Raw genomic sequence first — 12410 nt, 5'->3', positions numbered from 1 at the left:
CCAATTTAAGGAATCGTAAACCTGGAAGAAATGCATAGAACCAATTCTAGTAATCAAATTATGTTGTCTACTAACAGTAACAGCGGAATGTTTTAGATCACAAGGTATTTTTTAGACAGTGAAGTACAAATACTATTAGTAATAAATTTTCGATCAAACACAATACTACAAAGCTAACTAAAAACATTAAAGTTTCTGAAATGTAACATGCTATCATATAAATATGAAACTCGTGAGAAAATTAAATCGGTTTAATAAGAAAAATAATAGAATTTATTTTATTATCCAGTAAAAAAGAGGAAACAAAATATTACTTGAAAAAAAGTACTTGGTCGGCCGAAGTTCTAGAAGAAGCATTCGAAATGTATTGTACTTTATTAAATTGCTTAATTTTAAAGCAATTATAAAATATTGATACATTGATACAAAACAATAAATAATTATCATTATTGAATATTTTAGAATAATAAAATTAACTGCTTAATAGAAAATATTTCTGGTGTCAAGTTTCAAGTTCCAAATTGTATAACTTCTTCGACTTTGTTGGCATACTTTCAATAAGTTTACTAATTCTTAGCTCAGTTTAGATCAAGCTTTTAATAGCTTTATTAATTCTAAAATGTTCAGCTAAGTCACGTCATCTAAAGAAGGTCAGTATGACTTTTAGCCAGACGATGAGCACATATAATTTTAATATCATAACTCTGCAAAATTATTACCTTTACGAAGTTATGGTAGGTACCTCTTTTATTATTCAACTTTCAAGCTATCTTCTGCACTGTAAATATTTTACAGTGAAACAAGACAGCGATTTGCATCTCTTCAAACAAAACGACATAAATCATACTTATATTTCTGTTATCCAAATATTGGCGTTCAAAGTATTAAATCGTAATTCTACGTTACAGAATCGTATCTTATAACATCGTTACAAAGAATAAAGTTCGTCTCATTTAGTCTCTTTCTGATAAAAACATAATTACTATCTTGTAGACTTCACTTAAATGACAAGCACAATTCTTTGAAAATATGACTTAAATTGTTTTCTCTTATAGCTACAGATGTACGTACTATACATGCATGTACTGTATATACATCCATAGACATGTATGCTCCACATATGTCATCAGTTCATCAGTACTTCTACACTCGTACGATTTATTTCCCTACTTTCTCTCATTTCACCTTCAATGTGATAAACTCGAGTTGCTAACGTATGAATTATCTTTAAAAATGTATCTCTTAAAATCTGTACTCTATAAACTCGATAATAGTTGCGAGTCATGAACTTCTGGTGTGTAAATATCTTCTGTCATTAATATGTGAAAAGAAAATCGTTTTTCATGTACAGCATAACTTTAGCGGTTTTTCCAAATCATACAAATCTTTTTTTTATTTACTATTGACTTATATCTACTTATCCGCTTACACTCGCAATTATTTAAATTTATGTTCCTCATTGATTTTGTAGATCCTTGCCATCGCCCACCTTTTTCCCAATTTTCATTATTTATTTCCAATATTTATTTATATCTCCAAGTTTTTCTCAATTAATTCTTCCCATATGTACAACTTGTCCTATCTTATCTATTAGTTAATTTTTTTCCTATCGCTAATTTACTTTCTATTCTTTCTACCTTTTATCAACATCTCTCTTTCACCTGTATTTGTCAAGTTTCTAATTGTAAGTTTAGCGACATGGAAAGATACGTTTTCAAGGTCTATAAATTAATAGTGGATCTGAAAGACTAAAATAAGAGAATAGAAATACTAAAATAATATTGATACCCATGTTTTACATTTAAATAGACTCGTTATTTATAATATGCAACAATAACAACTGACAGACTTTCGAGGTTTTCTTTATTTTGTGATTACTTCATATATTTTTTACTCCAAAATAATGGTATTTTATCTTTCATTACAAATAAATTCATCTCTCTTAGTAACTTTTTCTTTTCATTTTAAATATGTATCATAAGGCATCATAATATGATATTGTTTAGACAATTTGCACGTAAATTTGCACTCATAAATTTATAACTCATTCTATTCTTGTCAAATGTGAGAATGAAAAAAAATTAAATAATTATTTCAAGAAATAAGATAAATAACGCTAAGTTTACAAGCAGAACATATTGCAAAATGTTCTAAAAATTATTTTTACGTTGAAGATTCTGGAAATTATTTCAAAATTCAACCGTAATATTTAGTACCAGTGAACAAAAATTGGCCAAAAACATTCTAATAAATTTATCCTCTAAACACATTAGTATTTTATATCTGTAGTTAATTTCAACTAATATCAACATGTAATATACTTACACGCTTGATTACTTCGAGTTATAGCGTATGAAGAAGAACTCACGTCGAAGATTTAGAAAAATCGGTAAATTTTAGGACATTTTCCAGTAGTAATTGTATTTAATTATTGAGTAAAATATTAGGATTTTTTAGATCATATTGTAGAATACTTTCAATGTATTGTCATACAATTTTTAATATTTGAAGGTATAAAATGGCGAAGTGATATAACATTATTCATCTTCATATCTCATACGACCTTGTCAGCTCGCACCTAGCAAACTATTCATCCACTTAACTTCGAATTTAAAAATGTATCTGAAACATTCTTAAAAAAAAAGTGGTTCTCCACTTTAATAACTTTAAACGTTTACAATGAGTCGACAAATTACGTTATCAAAAAATCTAAACTGTATAATAGATAATTTTAAAAGGAATGATGTGTCCAAATTTGAACTTAATTGGTCTCGAGAAAAAGTATTTAAGTTTCGAGTTCACATTATTCTCATGGCATGCATAGTTTTCAATGTCATAACTTCATGAATCATTTCAATTTCAAAGAATGCTTTTTCTAGCTACAATATTCTACACACATAAAACTCATAAAAAATGTAAAAAATGTTTACGTTTTTGAAATCATCAGGATTTCTCAACTTCTCAAGGTTACCTCCTTAAAAATCTCTGCAATTTTTCGCTCTCTTGCATTAATTATGCATCTACTTGTCATTTCTTTTATGTTTATTTAAACCTAAGAAAGGTATTTAAAATTTTTGTAACAGTTCTATTGTTAATGAGTCAAAAATGTCAGTTTTGACATTGGTCTTCTCGAACTCACCCGCGGCGCCATATTTATATGTTATAGATTCATTGATATTCTCCTTATTTCTCTTTAGTCTCGTACATAATTTCATTATCGTATTAGATGAGACAAAAATTAATTAGTAGTATCTATGTAAACTGAGCTCCAAAAGGTATCTTCTATTTTTTACAAATCGATAATTAGTCACGAAATTATATCATACGACGAAGTACTGCTATAGATCTCGTCACTGATTATATCAAGTAAAGACTGGATATATTTGACGAAAAAATTTCTTCCTTTATTAGAAACATTAATCAGTTTCATTATTTAGACGTGTGTCACGTACCAGAGCCTTTTCGTGCTATAATTACCAAAATCTGTGGTAATTACGTTAAATTGTCTCTGTGTCAATTTAAAACAATGTCCTTCGCTTATTCAGACTACCTACACCATTTTTACCAATGAAGCATATTGTAAAATTAAATGGACATCAATAAACTGGAAGTGATACGCAAGTAGCTAACATAATAAACAGTGCTATATTATAAATTTGCTATAGTAAGAAAAATTGTTGGAATCTGACGAACAATTACTCTCGACCATTTTAGCTACTTTACCCTCATTTAGCGTCATTGACAGCTCAATTATAATATTCTGAGTTAAAAACTGTTAAGGATCAAGATTTTAAAACTTTTTCAAAATTATTATTAAATGTATGTCCTAAATAATGTCTCGCAAAATGTACACATGAATTTTAAGTTAAATTTCGTTCCTAGAGCAGTATGCGATATCTACTCGATGTGCAGAATTTCTTGAAAAATTAAGAACCATAGCAATTAGAAACAAAAGAGTAGTAATTGCATAGTGCTCACGATCAGTTTTTCAATCTACAATCTTCATATCTACAGTAGCCTAAATGTAAGTACCAATTACTCTGTCTATTAAGGTTAATTTTCCCATCTTTGGTTAAATTAAATGGTATTACTTCATTTTTTCGTACTTCTCATGGTATTTAAATTGTATTTTAATATTTCTCGTAGGTTTTAGGTACTAGAAGGAATTCTTTCGTAACTGTAATATTAGAATATCTTTAAATATTAATTAAAATACAAAAAGAAGTTCGTGAACCATTTACTGTTTGCTGCAACATTGCATAGAACGAATTACTGTGTGCCAATTATTGCACAACTATTGTGTTTTCAGTATTTTATAACTGTAAATATATTGTTTTCAATTCGAATATGTAACTCAAAAATTCGAATGTATGAAAAAAAGAATATTTTCAGTTTGATACTGCTACATTTTGTTACATGTGAAAAGAAGAGTTGGTAGTAGAGCGATTTTCACTCTTATCCTACTTTACATTCGCACAAACTAGATCTGTCAACGTATCATTCACCTTCAGCGATCTTCACAAAAAAATAAAAAATTCAAAGCGTGTTTAGTCAAATTATTAAATATGGATTCTTATTCATCACAAATCAACCTAACTGAAGAACCTTCTCCGACTCAACATTCATAAAAATCACTATTTCACGACAAGTGAAAGTTTCCACGTGCCTCTCCCGCCAAAGACTGCCCAAACCACCCAGCGCATAGCACAACTTTTAAAGTTCCAAACTCAGTGCAAAACCAAACAAAACACGAGTTCCCTAAAGAATCGCTCATACCAATCGCTACGATCGATCGATCCTCGGCGCACAAGCTAGCAAGGGTCGTTAAAGGCGTGACTAAACGATCTACAGTAAAATACCGCAAATAGTTGCCGCTTAACTGTAACACTCTGGGAATTTTGCATTGCAGCTACTTGTGGAGATGTATTCTAGGAATTCGTCTTTCGGTTCTTTCCATTTTGAGTAGGCTAGGAGTCAAAATGAGAAGTATTAAGCGCTAGTAAGATTCAGTGCTTATTTGACTCTAGTAACCAAATGTTTTATTGATGGAAGGTTTGATTTTGGTTTGTTTAGCTTACAATTAGATAGGCAAAGACTCAAGTGACTGACCAGAGTGTCACGCCTAGTGATGGCAACGCAAGCGTTTCAAATCTGTACATGTGACGAAAAACTGGAGTCACTTCAAACATGTTTCGAAGTTTAAAGCTTTTGAAAGTCTTGATATGTAGTTTTAACAGTTTTAGAAGATTCAATAAGTCCTGAGACACGAGTAATAATTCAATATCTTAGAAGCATTTCCAGTATGTACATTTGTCCAAGCAATTCTATTAATAAAGTGCCTAAAGTATTAAAGACAGTTTGAAAAGTTTGAGTGTCTTTCAAGACTTTCAACAGTTTTAGGCTTCGAATCCTATTCGAAGTAATTCGAATTTTCATAGTCTTGAACAATTTCGAATCACTTCGAAATTGAGATTTGAATTCCCATCACTAGTTACGCCAGTTCCAAGAACTGGTTGCAACAAAGTGGGGACTACTATATTATTCTTTTCTCGTTTCTGCAAGTAAACAACTTACCCCAACTACTAGCGGTCCTGCCCAAAACTGCGCCAGTTTCACGATTGTACAGGAAGGTCTTGAGTGACTGGCTGGTTGACATGCTCGGCGGCTTGAGATAGGGGTTCGCCTCTTGGGCGCCCGTTTTCGGATCCTTGCTGACCATCGCGTCGCCAAGTAAACCGATTTTTATTTATCAAACGTTGCACACTGATCACGAGTTAAAGGTCGGTTAAGAGTCGAGCGTGGCAGGCGTGGAGGAACAATCCAAGATGGGCATGGAACACAATGGAACGCGGTCGAGCAACGGAGCCGCAGGTTCTCTACCGAAATCGTGAGTTCGGGGTCGGCTGGCAGCTCCTCCGCTACCGACAGTTGGTTGTTCAGCGCCACCAGGTTGACTAAACGCGCCTCGTTCGTGCAAGCCTCTTCCTACGTCTCCTTCCCGCCTCTTGGATTCTTCTCGCTTTCTCTTTCTCTCTGCCCCTCCATAAACCCCCACCACAGGGGCCAACCGTCCACTGCCATGACGTGTCAGCCGTGTACGTGCACAATATTGTCACAGTGGTAGTTCTTTGTATCATAGTATGCGTTACATTCATGGTGCCGATGCGGAGCACCGATCACTTTCATGGGAATTTTCCTTGGGACAATTATTGATTCTACCTCGAGTAGAAATTTTTCTCTGAAAAATGTTGTTTTGTACAATAGGGTTTGGGTAGTTTGATATTTTAGTGGTTTAATTCGCTGTACTAGGGGGTTATTTTGAAATTTGCTTGAACCACGCCTACCTTACCGGTTCTTTGTGGATATTCTGGTATGAACTGAATTGGATGGCTTGGTCGTTAAAATGGACGATTACGAAGATTTCAATGCTTGGAGGCAGTGTCGTGTTTGGAGTAGGTGTATAATATACTTTTGTTGTTGTAAATTGGGGCGTGATTAGTATTTGAATTTGTTGGTTCGAAATTGGGCGTAGAGAGGCTTTGAACCACGTACAGAAACGTACATATGCAATAGTTTGGTTAGAGGTGACATAATATGGTAAACGATCGATAATCAATCCAAACAAGCGCTTCGAATGAAATGGTTTCAAAAGTTGAATTCTGTTGAATGGAATTCCAAAGCTTTTCTAAAAATAACAGATTAATTTATTAGTATCGTTTATTAATTTTAGAAAATTGTAAACATTATGCATGCGTATAGGCTAGAAACAGCAACAAGTGCCATTGAACTGTTTCATTATGTAACGTGGCAGGTATACCTGAAAATGTACAAATGCTTTAAAATTGAATTGAAATCATTAATTAACAGATCAAGTATCTTATAAGAATACAATTTTTATGGTTTTCAATTTTAGATCTGTGGTTGTAGGACAAAACGATTTACATCACATTTTCAAAAAATTTGAGTTAAGACCTTAATTGAGATTAAAACACAAAATTTATATTTGCAATAAATTAGAAGAGGAATTAAAAGAATTTGTTCACGTATAAATACGGATTCAAGAAAACACAAATCCATAAGACAGCACCGAAATTGAAAACTTTAAACGACAATATCTCAAAAACAGAAACATGTGACTTAGGTCATTTTACCTTACAGCACCTGTGGTTGTAAGTTACGACCAATAATGTACAATTAAAGTTTAGTAGCGCGATCTATTATTCATATTTGAAACTATTTAATGCGTGTGGCCTTTACGAACAAGTGGTTTCACTTGGATTAGTCGCACACTTATAACTGTTGCTTTACCTGTTAACTAATTCCACTTGTATACAAACGATACAAACTTAGCGATTCTTTAATTGCCTATAAATATTTTAAACGAATCCGTGTCTAAAATTGATTATAAAACAATTTTAACAGAGTAATAAACTGGTAGTTAAACCAGTGAAAATTTTAATCCATTGCTATCGAATTAAACTTGTTGGAAGATAATACTAACTAAATTTAACTGTTCTACTAATTTTATTAGACATATGCTATTAACTTTGTAATCATGTTAATAAATTAGTTCCTAAACAGAAGCCATACTTTTACTAATCGACGTACACAATGGTTTTCTAAATATTTATTTGTAGTTTTCATATTTTCTCCTTATAAACTTTAAAGAGTAGTTGTTTTCAATTTGTATAGGCAAAGATATTTAAATAAACTTTAATTAGTTTTTCTTCTATATTAATAAAGAATATTTATTCAGTTGAAATAAAAACATGAACAGATAGTGAAGAGTTCTGTACAATTAATATTGATACACCTGGGCGGTATGACCATTGGATACCCATTGCAATGAAGAAGGCTGCGAAAATGATTTCCTCGACTTGATCGTCGAGAAACAAATTGGGGGCTAAGGTCAAACCTCGTGCATGTGACCTTAGTGCCTGGAGGCGACTACTGTGTGCGATTCACAGCACTATACTATTGGTAGTTACCTCCTCCCTCTTTTCGTCATATCGAGATGAGTCGTGCGCGCGCGCGCATAATGTGAGTCACACACGGCGACCGATCTGAATTAACCACATCCTGTTCACTGTGTCGTTTGATATTAATGTCACTGCCGTGTGTCGTCCGACTGAGAGGATCAGGCAAAATAGACGGAAGAATCGTCTTAAATGTCTCGACCTCGTATGATGATTTCCTTTTAGAAAATAGAATTATGATATATCATCTATGAATCACGTGACTCATTAAACTTGTTATCTAAATAAGTAGTCATTTTGGACACTTATATATCCTTAGACAGGTTTAAATAAAAACATGTTTTGATATACTGTTAGCATAACTTCTTTTGAGTATATATTTATTTTAAAAAAATTTTAATTAAATTATATATTAAATTGTGTAATTATATTTGATAAACTACATTAATGATCGAATGTAAAATCTTACTGAATTTAGAATAAAACAAAATAATCACTATATTCTAAGCTAAATATAAATGATCATAGTTAATGTAAAAATTAATTTTAATGTTTAAAAATAATGATATTTAAAAGATAAATAAATATCATTTACTATTATTTATTTATAATTTTATGTACTATATAGATTTGTAATTTTCTTTTATAAATATTTATCTTTTGCGAGTCTAAAAAGTTTATCGGACATAGACTTAAGATGATAACCATAAACCAGGCATAAATGTAGATCTACCACCTTATAATCATTTATGCATAGACCATTGATCTATATACACTAGTTACGGTATGATTCTAAATTTTGATGAGTATCTGAATTGCGTTATCTTTGAGAATAAACCATACTCGCCACCTGAAGGGAATCATTAATACTAAGATTTTCCTATTCACATATATGCTTATTTCTCACATAATTTGTAGGCTAATAAAAAATATATCTCACAGAAAATAAGAGCCATAAATTGTAAATCACAAAAATGCTACAAACTACGTTTAGTAGCTCTTTGTACAAAATTAGCTACTAAATAATAACATGGAATTGTGGTGGGTGGTGCAAATGGTGACAAGCATACATATGAATTGGAAACGTTGTTTAGTACTAATGACTTCGTTCAGGTGGCGCATATAGTATATCTTCAAAAGTGGTGCTGTTTTTATACTCGTCACTGTCACAGACGAGATTACGGAAAAGGCAGAACAATTTATGAAGTTCCGTGTCTCATTTTGAAAAATCATTAATTTTCGAACGTCTTCTGCAAAATAATAAGAAATGCATAGTTTTCACATTACTAACGTTGGTGAAGCTAGTAAAGCCGAAAATATTTTTGCTTTATCAGCAAACGTACAAGATATGCCATTAATCACTAAAACATTATCCTCCTTATATTATATCTAGATAAAGTTTATAAGTAACACCATACATTAAATCCATAGTTTAATGCACAAACGTTGCGTGTCCACTTTTGATTAAGTTTACATTATAAGTTTATATTATAAAAAAACATCATGATAGATTTTATATTACAAAAAAATTTGTAAATATGTTACAACATTTTTTATAATATAATATCTATCCATAATATAAAATTTCAAACATGACCAAAGGTGGACATACAACGTTTGTGTATTAAGCCATCGAAATGTATTCTCTTTTGTCAGAATTCTAGAGGGCTTCAAAGCTCACCAAGAGTCCTCTTACCATTTTCTATCACTCTCAACATTATCAACTCAGTTTAAAATAAGATTACGGAGCTCCAAGTGGTAGGAATCCAAATTAATTATTTCCGTGAATATTTGAAATGTAGATCACTGTAAATCATAAAATGAATTTCACAATATAGATTATATACTTTATTTTAATAATCACTTTTCTGCTATAAATATTCTTGCTGCTTTCAGGATGTAGATTCTTACTCAGCAGATTGCTAAATTTTAAGCATTCTTTATGCAAATTACTATACTTAAAAAATGAGCCACGCCCACGGTTAAGGGTATGCATCAATACCTAAAGGTGTGCATCAATAAATGTCAGAAATTATAAGGGATCATTCTACATGTCCAAATAATCGAAAAACACGAAAATCAAGAATATGAAATTTGCGTTTGAGGCTTCATTATATAATTGCAAAAACATCTAAAATTCGTGTAAAATGTGTCCGACATGGAACTTACTCTACTGTCGACTGCACTAATCAGGTCAGACAAAACAAAATCAATAGAATATGTCCCGAGTCAGACCATATCACTTCACATGTATTTTAAACATTTTTTCAATAGTTCATAACTCAGAAACTAAACCTGAAACATAATTTTATCTATCGTCATTTTCGCCCTTATTTTAGCATTTGTATTTACTCCTTAAACTTACTGACATGTCGAACATTAGAAGAAATACTATCCAGGAGACTTCTCATGGAACACGTATAGTACATAGAAATTCAGTAATGAATTATACAATAAATCGATTCGTCTGTTTGATCCTTCATTTTAAACATTTCCAAAATCGTGCAAAATAATTCTACTACATAGCATTGCTAACACAGTCGGTATATTTACGTGGAGGGACACATTTTTATAAAAAGAAAACTTGGAATTTTCTACATAATATTAAATGATTCATTTCGAGCGCCAATCTTATCGCAGTTATTTTTCAAGTTTCGAGAACACGTATTCAAAGGGTTTGCGTAGATAATTATGAGAAACAGAAAATGTAGTGGAAAGATTCTGCTTCTGTTATACCATAAACCATTTTTTCAGTTACAGGTATTACTACATTTTTCTCGAAAATACAAAAATAGGAATAGGAGAAATACTGACATTTCCGATATCGTCAATGATGATTCAACTAGCAATTAGATGTTATCTGGAATATTACACCTTTCGATTTGTTACGTCTTTTAAATACATAATTAAGTAAATAATTCTACTATTTTAATTCCAAATAATTAACATAACAAATAATTAATAGTTTTAGTCGTACAGTGCATGCATTATAATGTAAAAATTAGTATTTTTCTTCTCTTTTGGCACATTCTTGAATAAATAAAGTTACTTTATTTCAAAGTAAAAACTTGCACAATGTAGGCTTAAATTATTATCGATATTATTAATATATTCATACAGTAACTCAAACAAAATCATTGTATGAAATTGTAAAATTTATAATTATCACAAAATTGTAACTTATGAGCAGCATAAATGAAGGTAAAACTGCTTGTTAATTTTAATTACAAGATTTAAATTTGTAGTTTATTCCTTCATTAATAAGACACTAAAATAGCATAAATAAAAATAAATCATCAACGCATAAAAATAAATCATTTTTATATAAGAAATATAATCATCGCGCGAACATGATCTTATTTGTGCCATGAAGAGGCATATGCAGGTACAATAACTTGCAAAAATATTTCAACAAGTCATATCAATTCAAATTATTATCGACACTTAATTCCGACAAATATCATTAAACATAATTTAGATAAGAATACGAAATAACCAGTTTTAACTTGTTTTCGAGCGTTATCAAAAAATACACAAAAGATTATCAAAAAGTACAAGATTCATGTCTGTTCTAAAATAATTAACTTCTTTATCAAGTCAATATTGATTTATCAGATTGAATTCAATTAAGAAGATCGTAATCATTTTCATTGCATCTGTAACTTACTTATAACTATGACCAGGACATTTTTATGAACATGAAGTATATAGGTCGAAATTACCAAAATTGTCTCTTCGTTGAAGACAGAAAAATCGTAACTTCCGATTCAACAGTTATTCTATGGTATTAAATGACACTACTTTCTTTATTATCTATATTATTGCTTCTATTGTACTTCAAAAAAATAAAAATTTGGTCAGCTCCGTTGCATTTAAAGTAAAACACAATAAAAGCTAAAACAATGTTTAATTAATTGAATTGGCGAGTTGAAAAACATACAAGTTCAAATTTAGCCATTTTTAAATAATATCAACATTATATCTAGTCCCCAGAGCCAAGATATATTAAGTCACACAAGAAAGAAGTATACTTACACTCTGACTCTGAAGTCCAGACATGGATTGTTTATTATGAAAGTAGTGTAAATACATTTTTAAAAAAATTGAGAAACCGAAAAATTTCTCAATTTTCTAACACTGAAATCGCCATTTTAATTTAGGAAAAAAAGACTTATAAGTACCATTTTCATAATAAACGATCCATATGTAAAAATGTGGTCTTTGGACTTACTATTACTATTCAACTCACCGATTCAATCAATATTGACAGTGAAACCATATCGAAGTTTTTTGTACATTCTGTTTATTTTTCATAACACATGTCAAGCATAATGATGTCAACAGCCATACCACATCGTCTTGAGTCATTACAAGGTGTCCATGCTTAAAGATCTCGTTGCCCAAATTCAACATCCGATTTTCGAAATCAACGGC

General features: G+C 31.0%; 1 protein-coding gene across 2 annotated transcripts in view; it reads right to left on the bottom strand.

Moving 5' to 3' along the window:
• The window catches only part of LOC143177895 (sodium/potassium-transporting ATPase subunit beta-2), a 28168-nt gene extending 22198 nt beyond the window's left edge, over nt 1–5970 (bottom strand). For both annotated transcript variants that reach the window (XR_013001672.1, XM_076376188.1), the window contains exon 1: nt 5575–5970. Coding sequence is in view for 1 of the 2 variants with exons in the window: in XM_076376188.1 (XP_076232303.1) it covers nt 5575–5719 (145 nt within the window). In the remaining variant the exon portion in view is untranslated. The remainder of the gene's footprint in view (nt 1–5574) is intronic.
• Between the last annotated feature and the right edge of the window lie 6440 nt (nt 5971–12410).

Source organism: Calliopsis andreniformis, chromosome 4 (assembly GCF_051401765.1).
Source record: "Calliopsis andreniformis isolate RMS-2024a chromosome 4, iyCalAndr_principal, whole genome shotgun sequence".
NCBI classification, from domain to species: domain Eukaryota; kingdom Metazoa; phylum Arthropoda; class Insecta; order Hymenoptera; family Andrenidae; genus Calliopsis; species Calliopsis andreniformis.
The sequence above is the reverse complement of the archived record's forward strand: the minus strand, read 5'-3'. Positions and strand labels throughout refer to the sequence as shown.